Source organism: Oncorhynchus keta, chromosome 7 (genome assembly GCF_023373465.1).
Source record: "Oncorhynchus keta strain PuntledgeMale-10-30-2019 chromosome 7, Oket_V2, whole genome shotgun sequence".
NCBI lineage: Eukaryota > Metazoa > Chordata > Actinopteri > Salmoniformes > Salmonidae > Oncorhynchus > Oncorhynchus keta.
Genome location: NC_068427.1, coordinates 19,961,670 through 19,983,876, shown reverse-complemented (window position 1 = coordinate 19,983,876; position 22,207 = coordinate 19,961,670). Strand labels below are relative to the sequence as shown.

The 22,207-nt window shown below is 41.4% G+C and overlaps 1 protein-coding gene across 1 annotated transcript in view; it reads left to right on the top strand.

Annotated features, from left to right (window-relative positions):
* Positions 1–2,306: 2,306 nt before the first annotated feature.
* Positions 2,307–22,207, top strand: part of LOC127931269 (DDB1- and CUL4-associated factor 6-like) — a 37,450-nt gene continuing 17,549 nt past the window's right edge. Inside the window, exon 1 of the mRNA XM_052523312.1 lies at positions 2,307–2,769. Within this exon, the coding sequence (XP_052379272.1) occupies positions 2,679–2,769 (91 nt within the window). The 5' untranslated portion in view covers positions 2,307–2,678. The remainder of the gene's footprint in view (positions 2,770–22,207) is intronic.

Here is a 22,207-nt window from a genome sequence, read left to right as displayed (position 1 = left end):
AAGGATGAACCAGACTTGTGGAGATCTACAATGTTTTTCTGAGGTCTTGGCTAATTTATTTTGTTTTTCCCATGATGTCAAACAAAGAGGCACTGAGTTTGAAGGTAGACCTTGAAATACATCCACAATACATCCAATTGACTCAAATTATGTTAATTAGCCTATCAGAAACTTCTAAAGCCATGACATAATTTTCTACATTTTCCAAGCTGTTTAAAGGCAGTCAACTTAGTGTATGTAAACTGCTGACACACTGGAATTGTGATACAGTGAATTAGAAGTGAAATAATCTCTCTGTAAACAATTGTTGGAGAAATTACTTGCGACATACACAAAGTAGATGTCCTAACTGACTTGCCAAAACTATAGTATGTTAACAAGACATTTGTGGAGTAGTTGAAAAACAAGTTTTAATGACTCCAACATAAGTATATGTAAACTTCCGACTTGAAATGTACTCCTCAGCACCCCCATACCCACCCCCCTCAGACAATCCCGCAGGTGAAGAAGCTGGATGTGGAGGTCCTGGGCTGGTGTGGTTATACTTGGTCTGTGGTTGTGAAGCCAGTTAGACATACTGTCAAATTCTCTAAAATTATGTTGGAGGCAGCTTATGGTATAGAAATTAACATTACATTCTCTGGCAACAGCTCTGTTGGACATTCCTGCAGTCAGAATGCCAATTGCACGCTCCCTCAAAACTTGAGACATCTGTGGCATTGTGTTGTGTGACAAAACTGCACATTTTAAACTGGCCTTTTATTGTTCCCAGGACAAGGTGCACCTGTGTAATGATCACACTGTTTAATCAGCTTCTTGATATGCCACATCTGTCAGGTGGATGGATTATATTGTCAAATGAGAAATGCTCACTAATAGGGATGTAACAAGTTTGTGCTGAAAATTTGTTAGAAATAAGATTTTTGTGTGAATGGAAAATGTCTGGGATTTTTTTATTTCAGCTCATGAAACCAACACTTTACATGTTGCGTTTTATATTTATGTTCAGTATACATATATAAAATGGTGTGTATAGACAGTATGTGTAGTTAGCAGTAGGTAGGATGAGCCTTGACTAAAATATAGTATGTAAACATAATTAAAGTGACCAGTGTTCAATGACTATATATATAGGGCAGCAGGTTCTAAGTTGTAGCGTAGAGTACCGGGTGGGAGCCAGCTAGTAACAGTGACTAAGTTCGGAGCAGGGTATTGGGCAGAGGCTGGAGATAGAAGCTGTTTTTCAGTCTTTCGGTCCCAGCTTTGATGTACCTGTACTGTCTCCTCCTACAGTGAACTCCAAAAGTATTGGGACAGTGACACATTTTTTTTGTTGTTTTGGCTCTGTACTCTAGCACTTTGGATTTGAAAATTATACATAAATATCATACCTCCCAAAACTGCTGACCTCCCCTGTTATGCTGACCTCCCCTGTAATAGTGAGAAGTTAGCATGTCTTGGGGGTATGATATTTGTGCATCTGTAAATTTCTCACTCATCATTAGTCAGGATTAATTTAGGATTATCCATAATCATGGTAGCATCCACATTAATGTGGAAGTGTTTTAGAAATGAAACACAACTAAAACAAACAGCAAATGCACCCAACAAGTTTGTAGAGTAATAAGTGAATTTGTCCCAATACTTTTTGTCCCATAAAATGGGGGGATTATGACCAAAAAGTACTGTAATTCCTTTTTTTTTTTTTTTTTTAACCTGATATTACCTAACACCCTCAAATTAAAGCTGACAGTCTGCACTTACCTCATAGTCATTGTATAATTTCAAAAACAACAAAAATGTGTCACTGTCCCAATACTTTTGGAGCTCCCTGTAGATGGTAGCAGAGTGAACAGGCGCCGACCAGGTAGTGTAGATGTCCTGGAGGGCAGGCAGAGGGCAGGCACATGATGCTCTCAATGGTGCATCTGTAGAAGTTTGTGAGGGCCAAGACGAATTTCGAGGCACTGTTGCGCCTTCACCACACGGTTTATGGAAGGACAGTTTCATGTTGTCAATGATGTGTGCGCACCAAAGAACTTGACGCGTTTAATCTGAATGCTCCAAAACGTTGCGTCCTGCTGAACGGTCCCCAGAGTCTACCATTTGTTAATCTACCTACACATCCAGTATTAATATGATAACACTTTACTACATAATCGCGCAATTATAACTATATTATATATATTGGCCTCAACTGGGTTTTCAACTAATATTGTTAGAGACTAGGTTCTTCTCCTTGAGTGCTTCGTCATACCGCTGCAATGTTGACGGTCTCGATTAATGGTCTCGAACATAGAAATACAACGCATAGAACGGTTCACATACCACTGAGAACCTGCTTCATTGCGTTGTTTCAACCAGGGAGTTCATTGGTTGCATAGGCAGGGTCTGACACAACAAGACAGGGAAGTAGAGAGCCATCCAAATAACAAGCATCAGAAGAATATAGCGACCGAAGAGAGGCTGCAAAGTGAAGAGGGGCGATAAAGATAAAAGCTTGATATAGCTAGAGTTAGCTTAGCGCCCATGCTGACGTTACTAGCTAGCTACTGTACGTCGCAACGGCCCCAACGACCCCGCAGAGAACAAGCAAAACAACATCCAAAGGCGATAGTCAGAAGGCAGGGTTTACAACTGTATTTCAATGCTATTTTTAAGTAAAAGGAGGTTCGAGCATGATGTCCTGCTCTGGTAACCTGGTTTGGGATGTTAACAAGCGCTCAATTGGATATAATGAACCGAATGCTGTCAGGATCAACTACTTAGGTAAGAGCTCCTGACTGGGTCCAAAATAATTTGCTACAGCTAGTGAACGTCGATCAGTTAACTAGCTAGCTAACTATATTTTCGATTAGCTTGCTGACACGTGAAATACAAACTTGCAACAACATTGGCGCTAATTTGTTTCCCAGTTTAGACATTAGCGTTGATACTTCGTTTCATTGCAACGATTGCTTGCCTTTCCGCTTGGGTAGCTTGCTATTTGTAACAATACCCCTTTGCTTGCCACATCTAGCTATGCCTTTTTAGGTAGCGACACCCAAGATACACCATTACTTATAGTTCTGTCAATTCCTGTGTTGATATTGATGTTTGATTAACCAATGATTTCCACACAGAGGTTACACTAGTTGCAGATGGTACCCAGGGGTACATTTCTATATCCATCTGCAGTCTACCTTTTGTCCTTACAAAATAAATAAAAACAATAATAATAATGCTGGTCATTTGAAGATTGTATTTCGACAGAATATAATATTGGGCTTCGTCATTGGAAATATTGAATATTGCAATTTTCCCAGTTGCTAATCAAATTAGTAACTATCATTATATTATACAGTACCAGTCAGAAGTTTGCACACACTTACTCATTCAAGGGGTTTTCTTTATTTATTTTTTTACTATTTTCTACATTTTAGAATAATGGTTAAGAAATCAAAACTATGAAATAACACATGGAATCATGTAGTAACCAAAAAAGTGTTAAACAAATCAAAATATAATTTATATTTGAGATTCTTCAAAGTAGCCACCCCTTTCCTTGATGACAGCTTTGCACACTTGGCACTCTCTCAACCTTCTTTACCTGGAATGTTTTTCCAACAGTCTTGAAAGAGTTCCCACATATGCTCAGCACTTGTTGACTGCTTTTCCTTCACTCTGCGGTCCAACTCATCTCAAACCATCTCAATTGGGTTGAGGTCGGGTGATTGTGGAGGCCATGTCATCTGATGCATCACTCCCATCACTCTTTGTCAAATAGCCCTTACACAGCCTGGAGATGTGTTGACTCATTGTCCTGTTGAAAAACAAATGATAGTCCCACTAAGCACAAACCAGATGGGATGGCATATCGCTGCAGAATGCTGTGTTAGCCATCCTGGTTAAGTGTGCCTTGAATTCTAAATAAATCACTGACAGTGTCACCAGTAAAGCACCAGCACACCATCACACCTCCTCCATGCTTCACGGTGGGAACTACACATACAGAGATCATCTGTTCACCTACGCGGAGTCTCACAAAAACAGACGGTTGGAACCAAATATCTCACATTTGGACTCATCAGACCAAAGGACAGATTTCCGCCGGTCTAATATCCATTGCTCATGTTTCTTGGCCCAGGCAAGTCTCTTCTTCTTATTGGTGTCTTTTAGTAGTTGTTTCTTTGCAGCAATTCGACCATGGAGTCCTGATTCACACAGTCTGCTCTGAACAGTTGATGTTGAGATGTGTCTGTTACTTGAACTCTGTGAAGCATTTATTTGGGCTGCAATCTGAGGTACAGTTAACTCTAATGAACGTATTCTCTGCAGCATGGGTAACTCTGGGTCTTCCTTTCCTGTGGCGGTCCTCATGAGAGCCAGTTTCATCGTAGCACTTCATGGTTTTTGCAACAGTACTTTAAAGAAACTTTCAAAGTTCTTGACATTTTCCTTATTGACTGACCTTCATGTCCTAAAGAAATGATGGACTGTCATTTCTCTTTGCCTATTTGAGCTGTTCTTGCCATAATATGGACTTGGTCTTTTACCAAATAAGGCTATCTTCTGTATACCACCCCTATGTCACAACACAACTGATTGGCTCAAACGTATTAAGAAGGAAATAAATTCCACAAATTAACTTTTAATTAACATAGCACACCTGTTAATTAAGATGCATTCCAGGTGACTACCTCATGAAGCTGGTTGAGCGAATGCCAAGAGTGTGCAAGGCTGTCATCAAGGCAAAGGGTGACTACTTTTCTCAAAAATAAAGTCTATTTGGATTTGTTAAACACTGTTTTGGTTATTCAATTATTCCATATGTGTTTTTTCATAGTTTTGATGTCTTCACTATTATTATAATGTAGAAAATAGTACAAATAAAGATAAACCCAGGAATAAGTAGGTGTGTCCAAACTTTTGACTGGTACTGTACATTTTGAGACTGGACTATGAATTGTATCCCAATAGCCAGAAGGGGGAGCCATGAGAAGCAGTGATCTACAGAAATTCAGCAGTGGCATTATATTCATTTTGACAATAGATATTCTGCTGGTTAAAGCAACTGGGATATTATTCCATCTACCAAGGCCAGATTTAACTGATTTTGAGCATTTTGTTAATTTGTGGCTATGGTTTTATCAAAGGAAATATATATACTCCCAAATATAAAAAGATAACTATGGGGGTTCCATAAGTAGAGATGGAGTCCTCCATCGGGGTCTTGAGAGGCAGTAGGGCTGATTTTGGTTAGATAAATTCAGTGTAATCTCAAGCAATAAAATGTATCTACGGTCTTCAGTGCGTTTGGGAGCGATTGAGATATATTGTCTGTGCATAATGAGATGAAGTGATCAGTAGATTTTAGAGAAGTGTTATTTTCTTCGATTGACGAATCACTTAGGCCAGGGGTTCCATGGATAATAAGAATAGAAAAGGTGAAATTGGATCAACTTGTCTACTGCTTTATTGATTCTGAACAGAGCTGAGCATATCAAATCAAATTTTATTTGTCACATACACATGGTTAGCAGATGTTAATGCGAGTGTAGCGAAATGCTTGTGCTTCTAGTTCCGACAATGCAGTAATAACCAACAAGTAATCTAGCTAACAATTCCAAAACTACTACCTTATAGACACAAAAGTGTAAGGGGATAAAGAATATGTACATAAAGATGTATGAATGAGTGATGGTACAGAGCAGCATAGGCAAGATACAGTAGATGGTATTGAGTACAGTTTAAACATATGAGATGAGTATGTAAACAAAGTGGCATAGTTAAAGTGGTTAGTGATACATGTATTACATAAAGATGCAGTAGATGATATAGAGTACAGTATATACGTATACATATGAGATGAATAATGTAGGGTATGTAAACATTATATTAGGTAGCATTGTTTAAAGTGGCTAGTGATATATTTACATCATTTCCCATCAATTCCCATTATTAAAGTGGCTGGAGTTGAGTCAGTGTGTTGGCAGCAACCACTCAATGTTAGTGGTGGCTGTTTAACAGTCTGGCCTTGAGATAGAAGCTGTTTTTCAGTCTCTCGGTCCCAGCTTTGATGCACCTGTACTGACCTCGCCTTTCAGGCTTCAAACATAAATATATAAAATTGTATTTTTTTTGTGAAGAATCAACAACAAGTGGGACACAATCATGCAGTGGAACAACATTTATTGGATATTTCAAACTTTTTTAACAAATCAAAAACTGAAAAATTGGCGTGCACAATTATTCAGCCCCCTTAAGTTAATACTTTGTAGCGCCACCTTTTGCTGCGATTACAGCTGTAAGTCGCTTGGGGTATGTCTCTATCAGTTTTGCACATCGAGAGACTTGATGTTGCAAAACAGCTCGAGCTCAGTGAGGTTGGATGGAGAGCATTTGTGAACAGCAGTTTTCAGTTCTTTCCACAGATTCTCGATTAGATTCAGGTCTGGACTTTGACTTGGCCATTCTAACACCTGGATATGTTTATTTTTGAACCATTCCATTGTAGATTTTGCTTTATGTTTTGGATCATTGTCTTGTTGGAAGACAAATCTCCGTCCCAGTCTCAGGTCTTTTGCAGACTCCATCAGGTTTTCTTCCAGAATGGTCCTGTATTTGGCTCCATCCATCTTCCCATCAATTTTAACCATCTTCCCTGTCCCTGCTGAAGAAAAGCAGGCCCAAACCATGATGCTGCCACCACCATGTTTGACAGTGGGGATGGTGTGTTCAGGGTGATGAGCTGTGTTGCTTTTACGCCAAACATAACGTTTTGCATTGTTGCCAAAAAGTTCAATTTTGGTTTCATCTGAACAGAGCACCTTCTTCCACATGTTTGGTGTGTCTCCCAGGTGGCTTGTGGTAAACTTTAAACAACACTTTTTATGGATATCTTTAAGAAATGTCTTTCTTCTTGCCACTCTTCCATAAAGGCCAGATTTGTGCAATATCCGACTGATTGTTGTCCTATGGATAGAGTCTCCCACCTCAGCTGTAGATCTCTGCAGTTCATCCAGAGTGATCATGGGCCTCTTGGCTGCATCTCTGATCAGTCGTCTCCTTGTATGAGCTGAAAGTTTAGAGGGACGGCCAGGTCTTGGTAGATTTGCAGTGGTCTGATACTCCTTCCATTTCAATATTATCGCTTGCACAGTGCTCCTTGGGATGTTTAAAGCTTGGGAAATCTTTTTGTATCCAAATCCGGCTTTAAACTTCTTCACAAAAGTATCTCGGACCTGCCTGGTGTGTTCCTTGTTCTTCATGATGCTCTCTGCACTTTTGACGGACCTCTGAGACTATCACAGTGCAGGTGCATTTATACGGAGACTTGATTACACACAGGTGGATTGTATTTATCATCATTAGTCATTTAGGTCAACATTGGATCATTCAGAGATCCTCACTGAACTTCCGGAGAGAGTTTGCTGCACTGAAAGTAAAGGGGCTGAATAATTTTGCACGCCCAATTTTTTTTTTTGACTTGTTAAAAAAGTTTGAAATATCCAATAAATGTCGTACCACTTCATGATTGTGTCCCACTTGTTGTTGATTCTTCACAAAAAATACAGTTTTATATCTTTATGTTTGAAGCCTGAAATGTGGCAAAAGGTCGCAAAGTTCAAGGGGGCCGAATACTTTCGCAAGGCACTGTAGATATAGGACAATACACACATCACAACAAGAAACACAACACTACATAAAGAGAGACCTAAGACAACAACATAGCAAGGCAGCAACACATGACAACACAGCATGGTAGCAACACAACATAACAACATGGTAGCAACACAACATGGTAGCAGCACAAAACATGGTACAAACATTATTGGTTACAGACAACAGCACAAAGGGCAAGAAGGTAGAGACAACAATACATCACGCAAAGCAGCCACAACTGTCACTAAGATTGTCCATGATTGAGTCTTTGAATGAAGAGATTGAGATAAAACTGTTCAGTTTGAGTGTTTGTTGCAGCTCGTTCCAGTCGCTAGCTGCAGCGAACTGAAAAGAGAAGCGACCCAGGGATATGTGTGTTTTTGGACCTTTAACAGAATGTGCCTGGCAGAACGAGTGTTGTATGTGGAGGATGAGGGCTGCAGAAGATTTCTCAGATAGGGGGGAGTGAGGCCTAAGAGGGTTTTATAAATAAGCATCAACCAGTGGGTCTTGCGACGGGTATACAGAGATGGCCAGTTTACAAAGGAGTATAGAGTGCAGGGATGTGTCCTATAAGAAGCATTGGTGGCAAATCTGATGGCCGAATGGTAAAGAACATCTAGCCGCTCGAGAGCACCCTTACTTGCCGATCTATAAATTATGTCTCTGTAATCTAGCATGGGTAGGATGGTCATCTCAATCAGGGTTAGTTTGGCCGCTGGGGTGAAAGAGGAACGATTACGATAGAGGAAACCAAGCTAGATTTAACTTTAGCCTGCAGCTTTGATATGTGCTGAGAGACGGACAGTGCACCGTCTAGCCATACTTACAGCCTGAATTTAAAATGTATATTTTGTGCCACTGATCTACACACACTACCCTTAATGTCAAAGTGAAATTTTGTTTTGAAGACATTTTTCCAAATGAATAAAAAATGAAGAACTGAATTGTCTTGAGTCAAGTATTCAACCCCTTTGTTATGGCAAGCCTAAATAATTTAACAAATCAAAACACATACGTTGCATGGACTCGTGCTGTGTTCAATAATAGGGGTTAACATGCTTTTTGAATGACTACCCCATCTTTGTACACCACACATCTGTAAGGTCCCTCAATCGAGTAGTGAATTTCAAGCACAGATTAAACCACAAAGACCAGGAAGGTTTTTCAATGTCTCTCAAAAAGGGCCCTGATTGGTAGATGTGTTTAAAAAAAAAAAATTAAAAGCATAAGCTGAATATCCCTTTGAGTATGGTGGTTATTAATTCGTTTTTACACCCAGTATCAATACAAAGATACAGGCGTCCTTCCTAACTCCATTGCCATAGAGGAAGGAAACTGCTTAAGAATTTCACCATGAGGCCAATGGTGATTTTAAAACAGTTACCGAGTTTAATGGTTGTGATATGAGAACTAAGGATGAATCGACAACATTGTAGTTACTTCACGATATTAACCTAAATTACAGAGTGAAAAGAAGGAAGCCTGCACATGCATCCTGTTTGCAACAAGGCACTTAAGTAATACTGTAAAAAATGTGACAAAGAAATTACCATTATGTCCTGAATACAAAACGTTATGTTTTGGACAAATCTCAAAACATCACTGAGTTCCACTCTTCAGATTTTCAAGCATGATGGTGGTTGCATCATGTTATGGGTATGCTTGTCATTGGCAAGGATTAGGGTGTTTTTTAGGATAAAGAGATACCGAATATAGCTAAGCACAGGCAAAATCCTAGAGGAAAACCTGGTTCAGTCTGCTTTCCACCAGACACTGGGGGAAAAATACACCTTTCAGCAGGACATTAACCTTAAACACAAGGCCAAATCTACACTTGAGTTGCTTACTAAGACGACCGTGAATGTTCCTGAGTGGTCGAGTTACAGTTTTGACCTAAATCGGCTTAAATCTATGGCAAGACTTGAAAATGGCTTTCAAGCAATGATCAACAACCAACTTGACAAAGCTTGAATAATTTAAAAAAGAATAATGGGCAATACTGTACAATCCAGGTGTGCAAAGCTCTTAGACTTACCTAAAAAGACTCACAGCTATAATCGCTGCCAAAGGTGTTTCTAACATCAATCAATCAATCAATCAAATGTATTTATAAAGCCCTTTTTACATTAGCCAATGTCACAAAGTGCTTTACAGAAACCCAGCCTAAAACCCCAAACAGCAAGCAATGCAGATGTAGAAGCATGGTGGCTAGGAAAAACTCCAGAGAAAGGCAGGAACCTAGGAAGAAACAAAGATAGGAACCAGGCTCTGTGGGGTGGCCAGTCCTCTTCTGGCTGTGCCGGGTGGAGATTATAACAGTACATGGCCAAGATGTTCAAACTTTCATAGATGACAAGCAGGGTCAAATAATAATAATCACAGTGGTTATAGAGGCTGCAACAGGTCAGCACCTCAGGAGTAAAGGTAAGTTGGCTTTTCATAGTCAATCATTCAGAGTTTGAGACAGCAGGTGCTGTAGAGAGAGAGAGAGAGTCGAAAACAGCAGGTCTGGGACAAGGTAGCACGTCCGGTGAACAGGTCAGGGTTCCATAGCCGCAGGCAGAACAATTGAAACTGAAGCAGCAGCAGGTGCACTGGGGTGGACTGGGTACAGCAAGGAGTCATCAGGCCAGGTAGTCATGAGGCATGGTCCTCTGAGAGAAGAGAGTTAGAGGGAGCATACTTAAATTCATACAGGACACTGGACAAGACAGGAGAAGTACTCCAGATATAAGACTGATCCTAGCCCACCAACGCATAAACTATTGCAGCATAAATACTGGAGGCTGATACAGGAGTGGTCTGGAGACACTGTGGCCCCGTCCGACGATACCCCCAGACAGGGCCAATCAATCAAATCTATTTATAAAGCCCTTCTTACATCAGCTGATGTCACAAAGTGCTGTACAGAAACCCAGCCTAAAACCCCAAACAGCAAGCAATGAAGGTGTAGAAGCACGGCCAACCAGGCAGGATATAACACCATCCACTTTACCAAAGCATAGCCCCCACACCATTAGAGGGATATCTTCAAATCACCAACTTACTACACTGAGACATGGCAGAGTATAGCCCACGAAGATCTCCCCCACGGCACGAACCCGAGGGGGGGGCGCCAACCCAGACAGGAAGATCACATCAGTGACTCAACCCACTCAACTGATGCACCATTCCTAGCGACAGCATGGAAGAGCCCCAGTAAGCCAGTGACTCAGCCCCTGTAATAGGGTTAGAGGCAGAAAATCCCAGTGGAGTGGGGAACCGGCCAGGCAGAGACAGCAAGGGCGGTTCGTCGCTCCAGTGCCTTTTCGTTCACCTTCACACCCCTGGGCCAGACTACACTCAATCATAGGACCTACTGAAGAGATGAGTCTTCAATAAAGACTTAAAGGTCGAGACCGAGTCTGCATCTCTCACATGGATAGGCAGACCATTTCATAAAAATGGAGCTCTATATGAGAAAGCCCTGCCTCCAGCTGTTTGCTTAGAAATTCTAGGGACAATTAGGAGGCCTGCGTCTTGTGACCGTAGCGTATGTGTAGGTATGTACGGCAGGACCAAATTGGAAAGATAGATAGGAGCAAGCCCATGTAATGCTTTGTTAGGTTAGCAGTAAAACCTTGAAATCAGCCCTAGCCTTAACAGGAAGCTAGTCTAGAGAGGCTAGCACTGGAGTAATATGATCACATTTTTTGGTTCTAGTCAAGATTCCAGCAGCGGTGTTTAGCACTAACTGAAGTTTATTTAGTGATTTATCCAGTTAGCCAAGAAGGTAGGGCATTGCAGTAGATTAATCTAGAAGTGACAATAGCATGGATACATTTTTGCACAGGAGGTTTCTGATTTTTGCAATGTTACGTAGATGGAAATAAGCTGTCCTTGAAACAGTCTTGATATGTTCGTCAAAAGAGAGATCAGGATTCATAGTAACGCCGAGGTCCTTCAGTTTATTTGAGACTACAACCATCAAGATTAACGAGACTAATGTACAACCATCAAGATTAATTGTCAGATCCAATAGAAGATATCTTTGTTTCTTGGGACCTAGAACTAGCGCGTCTGTTTTGTCTGAGTTTAAAAGTAACACATTTTCCGCCATCCACTTCCTTATGTCTGAAACATATGCTTCCAGCAAGGGCAATTTTGGGGCTTCACCATGTTTCATCGAAATGTCCAGCTGTGTATCGTCCGCAAAGAAGTGAAAGTTAACATTATGTTTCCGAAATGACATCACCAAGAGGTCAAATATATAGTGAAAACAATAGTGGTCCTAAAACGGAACCTTGAAGAACACCGAAATTTACAGTTGGTTTGTCAAGAGGACAAACCATCCACAGAGACAAACTGATATCTTTCTGACAGATAAGATCTAAACCGGGCCAGAACTTGTCCGTGTAGACCAATTTGGGTTTCCAATCTCTCCAAAAGAATGTGGTGATCGATGGTATTAAAAGCAGCACTAAGGTCTAGGAGTACGAGGACAGATGAAGAGCCTTGGTATGACGCCATTAAAAGGTAATTTACCACCTTTCCTAATGTAGTCTCGGTGCTATGATGGGGTCTAAAACCAGTCTGAAGCATTTTGTATAGATTGTTTGTCTTCAGGAAGGCAGTGAGTTGCATGTATTGTCTCAGGGGGGTGAATACTTATCTAAACAAAATATATTGGTCTTATTTTTCATAAGTGTTAGAATTTTTCTTCCACTTTGTTATTAGAGTAAATTGTGTAGATCATTGACCAAAATGTTTTATTCCTTCCATTTTAATCCCACTTTGTAACAAAAGAGAATATAGAAAAAGTGAAGTGCTAACACCTTCAGTTTGAAAAAAATCTATTTTGGTTATGGAACTACAGTAACATGCTGACCAGACCGGACATGTCGCATGCGCGAGCGTCGCAAAATAAATGTAGACATCCATGTTATTCAATTATTGCACCCACACTGCTCTCGTGCGCCAACGAGTGTCTGCGATGCCAAAGGCTAAAATAGAACTCCTTTCTATTTCTGACGCAGATCGCGCTTCAAGTCCTGCCTCTCCCATCTCCTCATTGGTTTATAGAAGCAGGTACCCACGTGCCATCTCCTCATTGGTTATACCCACGTGGGTGATTGAAAGACGAACTGTTTTGCCGGTTGTTGTGGTAATACTATAAAAGTGAAGATGCCATCACCATATAAGTTTAAAGATGAAAAAGCCTGGAAGGAGGAGAGATGACTAGAAACAATTCGGTTGGCCGTTTTATGTGTGGATTAATTGTTGGAGTAGAGGACCTTGTGCATTTCAGGTAAAATAAAACTCAATATTTATATCCCAGGACAAATTAGCTAGCAACAGCAAGCTAGCTAAATAGGACAAATTAGCTAGCAAGTGCAAGCTAACTAGCTAAATTGCCATACATGTTTAATGCTTTTCGACCTGTCCCCAAATTAATGTCATTGGTTCAGAGTTTGTTTTGATATTTTAACCTGCGTGTCGTGATCACGTTTGGTGTAGGGGGACAAAAAACATTTATGCATGATGGCGCACGCACGCAGCTGGTTTGGGTTCCGTGTAAGTAGTGCTGAGCGATTAGTGCTTTCTGAGGTCGGTTTAGTTTCCGTTCAATTATTATTTTTTTAAGTATCTTTATTTATTTATTTCATTTTAAATGCATTATGTGGGTTGAACGCTGTAACAACACAGGATGAAACAAATAATACAAGTTCCATGATGGTAGTGACTGCCCATTTACTGCTTATTCTCATTACTTTAATCAAATATTTCAGTTGTGTTTATTACATTTGTTTTATTTGATGACTTTATTTAATTCGAAGTCATCTCATCTCTAAAGAGCTGCTGCCTATGCTGTTTGAAAAAAAAATCACTATTTTAGTACTTCTTCAACGTAAATAAGGCATATGACTTTTATGACTGCTGAATACCAAATATCAATGACTGAGATAATGTATTTTCAGGTAGTTACCTCGCGAAGCAACTGTTCTCCTCTCATCATGAATTCTTGTCTCTCTTACGTAGCAGGCATAAAATATACACACGTCGGACAAGTGTGCAGATCACTGTCACAATCTCAATTTAATCTATTTTACAGTGTATTTGGAAAGTATTCAGACCCCTTGACTTTTTCAACATTTTGTTACATTACAGCCTTATTCTAAAATTGATTAAATTGTTTTGTTTCACTCATCACAATACCCCATAATGACAAAGCAAAAACAGTTTTTTAGACATTTTTAGAAAAAAGTAGAAATATCACACATTTACATGAGTATTCAGACCCTTTACTCAGTACTTTGTTGAAGCACCTTTGGCAGAGATGATAGCATTGCATCTTCTTGGGTATGATGCTTCTAGCTTGGCACACCTGTATTTGGGGAGTTTCTCCCATTCTTCTCTGCAGATCCTCTCAAGCTTTGTCAGGTTGGATGGGGAGTGTCACTGCACAGCTATTTTCAGGTCTCTCCAGAGATGTTCGATGGGGTTCAAGTCCGGGCTCTGGCTGGGCCACTCAGCACATTCAGAGACTTGTCCCAAAGCCACTCCTGCGTTGTCTTGGCTGTGTGATTAGGGTCAATGTCCTGTTGGAAGGTGAACCTTCCAGGTTCACAGCGCTCTGGAGGTCTGCAGTGCTCTGGAGCAGGTTTTCATCAAGTATCTCTCTGTACTTTGCTCCGTTACTCTTTGCCTCGATCCTGACTAGTCTCCCAGTCCCTGCCGCTGAATAACATCACCACAGCATTATGCTGCCAGAAATCTGAGTCTCTGCGTCATTTTGTTACCGTTACCGTTGCCCATACACATAACTTTACCTCCTACACATCCAGTTCTCTGCATGTAGAGCAGTGGTACTCATTGCCGCGAGCTGTTAATTTGCGGCTCGCTGTGATTTTCCTATTTCCCATTCATAATACATAACAATGATACAATTTCAATTCAATGTGTTTAATGCAGGCCTGAATCACTTCATTGAATATATCTATTGTTCCCTGGACAGCAGTATAGCGCCGCTGTTGAACAGACAGGCCGAAATAGAATGTTGGCCAAAATAGAACGCAACTGCTCAGCTACAGAGACCGACACATTTCAGTTTGATACTAGCTAATTTTGCAGTCTGGTAGACATGGATCGATTTATTGTAAAAAAGACATGTAAATCTATTGACAATGAATATGAGGGGTAAGAGCTGGAAACAACTTGAAAGCTGTGAACAAACAATCAGGAAGATGGCGGCGGAGAAATGCAGCTAGCTAACGTGGCTCCGGTGGCTAAGAGAAGGACAGGGTTGATTCATGAAGAGATAATGGGATTAGCTCACTTTGTCTTGTTTGCCAGAAGGCAGTCAAATGTTTTAAGCAAGCAAATTTAGAGTGAAATCCAGTCACACCATGCCCATGTTGACAAAACATATCCGCCACAAAGCAACCTCAACAACAAAATAGCGCAACTCAAAGGACAGCTCAAAGGATCGAGCACTGTTGCAGGGAAAATGACAGAGGCAACATTTGAGATTGCTTGGATACTCGCGAGAAACAAGAAGGCCTTCAAAGATGCGGAGATTGTGAAGTAATGTTTTTTGGCCTCAGCTGAAATATTGTATGCTGATGTAACAAACAAGGAAGCTATTTTAAAGCAAATAAAGGGACTGCAACACTCAGAGTCGACAATAACAAGACTCATAGAAGACATCTGTTTGTTTATTCACTGCTTAAGCACACTCCGCCAACCCTGATGTCCTAGCCGTGTCTGAATCCTGGCTTAGGAAGGCCACCAAAAATTCTGAAATTTCCATCCCCAACTACAACATTTTCCGCTAAGATAGAACTGCCAAAGGGGGCGGGGTCACAATCTACTGCAGAGATAGCCTGCAGAGTTCTGTCATGCTATCCAGGTCTGTACCCAAACAGTTCGAGCTTCTACTTCTAAAAATCCACCTTTCCAGAAAGTCTCTAAATGTTGCCGCTTGCTATAGACCACCCTCAGCCCCCAGTTGTGCCCTGGACTCCATATGCGAATTGATTGCCCTCACTTATCTTCAGAGTTCATACTGTTAGGTGACCTAAACTGGGATATGCTAAACACCCCGGCCGTCCTACAATCTTAGCAAGAGGCCCTCAATCTCACACAAATTATCAAGGAACCTACCAGGTACAACCCCAAATCCGTAAACATGGCCACCGTCATAGATATCACCCTGACCAACCTTCCCTCTAAATACACTTTTCCTGTCTTCAACCAGGATCTCAACGATCACTGCCTCATTGCCTGCGTCCGTAATGGGTCCGCGGTCAAATGACCACTACTCATCACTGTCAAACGCTCCCTAAAACTCTTCAGCGAGCAGGCCTTTCTAATTGACCTGACCCAGGTATCCTGGAAGAATTTTGACCTCATCACGTCAGTAGACGATGCCTGGTTATTCTTTAAAAGTGCTTTCCTCACCATCATAAATGAGCATGCCCCATTCAAAAAAATGTAGAACTAAGAACAGATATAGCCCCTGGTTCACTCCAGACTTGACTGCCCTTAACCAGCACAAAACATCCTGTGGTGGATTGCATTAGCATCGAATAGCCCCCGCGATATGCAACTTTTCAGGAAGTTAGGAACCAATATACACAGTCAGTTAGGAAAGCAAAGGCTAGCTTTTTCAAACAGAAATTTGCATCCTGTAACACAAATTCCCCAAAGTTTTGGGACACTGTAAAGAACATGGAGAATAAGAGCACCTCCTCCCAGCTGTCCACTGCACTGAGGCTCGGAAACTGTCACCACCGATAAATCCACGATAATCGGGAATTTCAAAAAGCATTTTTCTACGGCTGGCTTTGCTTACCACCTGGTTACCCCTGATGTCCTGAAAGAGCTGGAAAATCTGGACCCCTACAAATCAGCTGGGCTAGACATTCTGGACCATCTCTTTCTAAAATTCTCCACCGCAATTGTTGCAACCCCTATTACTAGCCTGTTCAACCTCTCTTTCCTATCGTCTGAGATCCCTAAAGATTGTAAAGCTGCAGCAGTCATCCCCCTCTTCGGTCTCGACCTTCAGAGGGGGAGACACTCTAGACCCAAACTGTTATAGACCTATATCCATCCTGCCCTGCCTTTCTAAAGTCTTCAAAATAAACACATCACCGACCATTTCAAATCCCACAGTACCTTGTCCTCTATCTCTATGCAATCTGGTTTCCGAGCTGGTCGTGGGTGCACCTCAGCCACGCACAAGGTCCTAAACAATATCATAACTGCCATCGATAAAAGACAGTACTGTGCAGCCTTCTTCATCGACCTGGCCAATGCTTTCGACTGTCAATCACCGCATTCTTATTGGCAGACTCAACAGCCTTGGTTTCTCAAATGACTGCCTCGCCTGGTTCACCAACTACTTCTCAGACAGTTCAGTGTGTCAAATCGGAGGGCCTGTTTTCCGGACCTCTGGCAGTCTCTACGTGGGTGCCACAGGGTTCAATTCTCGGGCCAACTCTTTTCTCTGTATACATCAATGATGTCACTCTTGCTGCTGGTGATTCTCTGATCCATTTCTACGCAGATGACACCATTCTGTATACTTCTGGCCCTTCTTTGGACACTGTGTTAAAAACCTCCAGACAAGCTTCAATGCCGTACAACACTCCTTCTGTGGCCTCCAACTGCTCTTAAATACAAGTAAAACTAAATGCATGCTCTTCAACCGATCGCTGCCCGCCCCCGCCCGCCCAACTAGCATCACTACTCTGGACGGTTCTGACTTAGAATATGCGGACAACTACAGATACAGTTGAAGTCGGAAGTTTACATACACCTTAGCCAAATACATTTAAACTCAGTTTTTCACAATTCCTGACATTTAATCCTCGTAAAAATTCCCTGTCTTAGGTCAGTTAGGATCACCACTTTATTTTAAGAATGTGAAATGTCAGAATAATAGTAGAGTGATTTATTTAATATTTTATTTCTTTCATCACATTAGTATTTGGTAGCATTGCCTTTAAATTGTTTAACTTGGGTCGAACGTTTCGGGTAGCTTTCCACAACCTTCAATACCTTGACTTTGTTGTCCTTAAGCCATTTTGCCACAACTTTGGAAGTATGCTTGGGGTCATTATCCATTTGGAAGACCCATTTGCGACCAAGATTTAACTTCCTGACTGATGTCTTCAGATGTTTCTTCAATATATGAACATCATTTTCCATCCTCATGATGCCATTTATTTTGTGAAGTGCACCAGTCCCTCCCTTAGCAAAGCACCCCCACACCATGATGCTGCCACCCCTATGTTTCATGGTTGGGATGGTGTTCTTCGGCTTGCAAGCCTCCCCCTTTTTCCTCGAAACATAACGATGGTCATTATGGCCAAACAGTTCTATTTTTGTTTCATCAGACCAGGAGACATTTCTCCAAAAAGTACGATTTTTGTCCCCATGCGCAGTTGCAAATGGTTTTGGAGAGGTGGCTTCTTCCTTGCTGAGCTGCCTTTCAGGTTATGTCAATATTGGATTTGTTTTACTGTGGACATAGCCAGCCGCACCAATGCGCCGGAGGAAACACTGTGCACCTGGCCACCTTGGCTAGCGCACACTGCGCCCAGCCCGCCACAGGAGTCGCTGGTGCGCGATGAGACAAGGACACCCCTACCGACCAAGCCCTCCCTAACCCGGGCGACGCTAGGCCAATTGTGTGTCGCCCCACGGACCTCCCGGTCGCGGCTGGTTACGACAGAGCCTGGGCGCGAACCCAGGGACTCTGATGGCACAGCTGCCGCTGCAGTACAGCGCCCTTAACCACTGCGCCACCCGGGAGGCCCCGATACAGTCAATTATAAGTGAAATAATCTGTCTGTAAACAATTGTTGGAAGAATTACTTGTGTCATGCACAAAGTACATCTCCTAACCAACTTGCCAAAACCATAGTTTCTTAGCAAGAGATTTGTGGAGTGGTTTAGAACCAAGTTTTAATGACTCCAACCTAAGTGTATGTAAACTTCCGACTTCAACTGTACCTAGGTGTCTAGTTAGACTGTAAAATCTCCTTCCAGACTCACATTAAGCATCTCCAATCCAAAATTAAATCTAGAATCGGCTTCCTATTTCGCAACAAAGCCTTCTTCACTCATGCTGCTAAACATACCCTCGTGAAACTGACTATCCTACCGATCCTTGACTTTGGCGATGTCATTTACAAAATTGCCTCCAACATTCTACTCAGCAAATTATATGTAGTCTATCACAGTGCCATCTGTTTTGTCACCAAAGTCCCGTATACCACCCACCACTGCGACCTGTATGCTCTCATTGGCTGGCCCTCGCTTCATTTATCGCCAAAACCACTGGCTCCAGGTCATCTATAAGTCTTTGCTAGGTAAAGCCCCGCCATATCTCAGCTCACTGGTCACCATAGCAACACACACCAGTAGCACGCGCTCCAGCAGGTATATTTCACTGGTCATCCCCAAAGCCAACTCCTCGTTGGCTGCCTTTCCTTCCAGTTCTCTGCTTCCAATGATTGGAGCGAATTGCAAAAATCACTAAAGCTGGAGTCTTATATCTCCCTCTCTAACTTTAAGCATAAGCTGTCAGAGCAGCTTACCGATCACTGAACCTGCACACAGCCCATCTGTAAATTGCCCACTCAACTACCTCATTCCTCAAATTGTTATTTATTTTTGCTCTTTTTGCACCCTAGTATCTCTACTTGCACATCATCATCTGCACATCTATCACTCCAGTGTTATTGCTACATTGTAATTATTTTGCCACTATGGCCTATTTATTGCCTTACCTCCCTAATCTTACTACATTTTCACACACTGTACATAGATATTTTTTTCTATTGTGTTATTGACTGTACGTTTGCTTATGTGTAACTCTGTGTTGTTGTTTTTGTCGCACTGCTTTTCTTTATCTTGGCCAGGTCGCAGTTGTAAATGAGAACTTGTTCTCAACTGGCCTACCTGGTTAAATAAGGGTGAGAGAAAAAACATTGGCGAGGACAATCGGTAAGCAACTGATTACTGACTCATCCGTGGCGCCGTATTTTAGTATTGCACTTGACGAAAGCACTGATGTTAGTGACATTGCCCAATTATGTGTTTGGGTCCGCTTCCCTCAAAACGAGCCATTCAGAAAGGAACTTTTATGTTTACTGCACCTTCAGGATCAAACACGAGGAGAGGATATTCTGAAAGCCCTTGTTACATTTTTTGCTGATAGTAATATTGACTGGTCAAATCTGGCATCTTTGTGCACTGACGGCGCCCCAAACATGTGAGGGAAGGAGAAGAGACTCAATAATGAACATTGTGAAACAAAAACAGAGAAACAGACTGACCAATGGACACCTGGATTGCCTCACAAGCATTGCAACAACAGACTATACGTTTAGAATGAATTCAGTCAAGGAGCAGAATGGACATTTTTGCTTATCCAACTACTGAAGTAACCCTTAATATGGGTCTTACACACATCAAATAGGCTACATCACATGTATATATTTGTGATGTGCTGTACATCAAATCATTTGTATGTGCTCTCTGAATTTGCTCTCAATTGATAATTGATAATATTGGAAGCAAAAGTACAACAAATTTAAAGATCTGTGTGGCCCTCTGAATGATTGTCTCAACCTAAAGTGGCCCCCTTACAAAGAATTGTGAGTAATACTGATGTGTGTGTGTGCGTGCATGCGTGGGAGATGGGGCCAGGATTTGAATAATTGATCATAATCCTTGACACCCTGCTGGGCTTCACAGAACGACAGCCCAAACATCATCATCGCTTCCTTCCGCCCAAACACAGCTCTCCATTAATTTCAGTTACTTTTCATGGGGGACAGTTTTAATTGGGACACATCATGAGCACAGATTGGAGGATTCATAAAAAAAAGCTCACAAACAAAGCTTTAAAATCAGAGTACAGTAAGTGTTCAAAAACACTGGCATTAGTGTTTGTTTTCCTCGACACACAAGGAAAGAATCAGTCGATTTGGGACAAATGGGCTAGCCATAATATAACTCCGACAGACATTGAAATGAATCTGCTTGAGTGAGAAATGCACTGGAATTGAATGCCTCTCTCTGACCTGGGTCTTAATCTAAAGTCTCTGGTCGAGAGAAGAAAGACCACTTTTTTTCAACCGCTGCAGTGTCTGCAAGGAACAGAGTTCTATGAGTGTGCTACACCAGACTACATGATCTTAGATGAAACAGTAGGCGTATGACAGAGGAGGCTACAGTTATGGAATCCTCAACGTCAAAATGATCATAACAATCTACTGTTTCTATAATGAGGACATGTATTGGTTTACTTAATCCTTCTTCCTGCTCATCTTTATTTCTTGCCTGCAGCTCTGTAGTGTTTACTAACCTTCAGCTGTCCCTCCTACAAGCCACTCTTCCTGGGTTTGGCTCTCTAATACACTGACTGGCAGCCCAAGTGGGTGGACCAGGACAACACTGGTGTTTTTCTCTGGTAGTGTGGGTACTGGATATGTGCACTCATGTCAGGACCCTGACCTGAAACTGAACCGGGCTTTTCCTTGAGCACCATTCACAAAAAATCGATGACGCTCTGATGAAAACACTTATGTTTTTATATGCCTAGGCTATTTTCTCAATAGAAAATCATATTCAATGTTTTTGATTTGCTGTGCTTATATTTGATTCCTATCTGTTGTGTTGCCCTCTGCTAACATGGATTTCAACAATGTTCTACCACTCCATCCGTGCCTTTTTAAGTTTCATTGTGTGGATGTTTCACTTGCTGGTGAAAAATAATGATCAAGCTCCATAGAATCATACTGTTATGTGTTATTCACTTATCAAGAGGATTATGAACCACAGTGTTCATTTGATCCTTTGTGTTTGATTGCTATAAAACCAGGTACCACGTCATTTCTCAGGTTGGGTCATGTTGGCCAAACCTTTGCGGTTGACTAACATGTTGATGAATCAGGGAGTTGTCCCTGTAAGGAATGCACTGCCTCCCTTCAATTACTAATGCTCACAGATTTGTTGATATTGCCTATTGAGACAAAGCTTAAGCTGATTTAGTATGTTACGATAAAAATGCAACTTTAGGCCTATAATAAAGCATTCCATGCATCATCACATTTGCAGATTTATGTAGGCTGCTATTCCTCATGTGATGAGTGGATTGGATAGTAATCATTTAGGCTAATAATATAACTCAATCATTGTATGCAAACAAAGACTGTTCAATTCATGGCTGGCTATATCAAATTAGTTTCATTTTTTTGCAGGGGAAATTTTTTTGCCTTTTTATAAATACATTTCATGAAATTCTACACTTTATGACTGGAGACATTAGGTGAAACATTTGTATTTCTTTTTTGACACAAATTACAGGATAAACTACTCTGCTGACACTGACAAACAGGTCGATAAAAACAACATTGTCTGATCCATATGTATCCTTTATTTCTCTAGGCAAGTAAGAACACATTCTTATTTACAATGACGACCTACCCCGGACGATGTTGGGCCAATTGTGCGCCGCCCTATGGGACTCCTAATCACGGCCGGATGTGATACAGCCTGGATT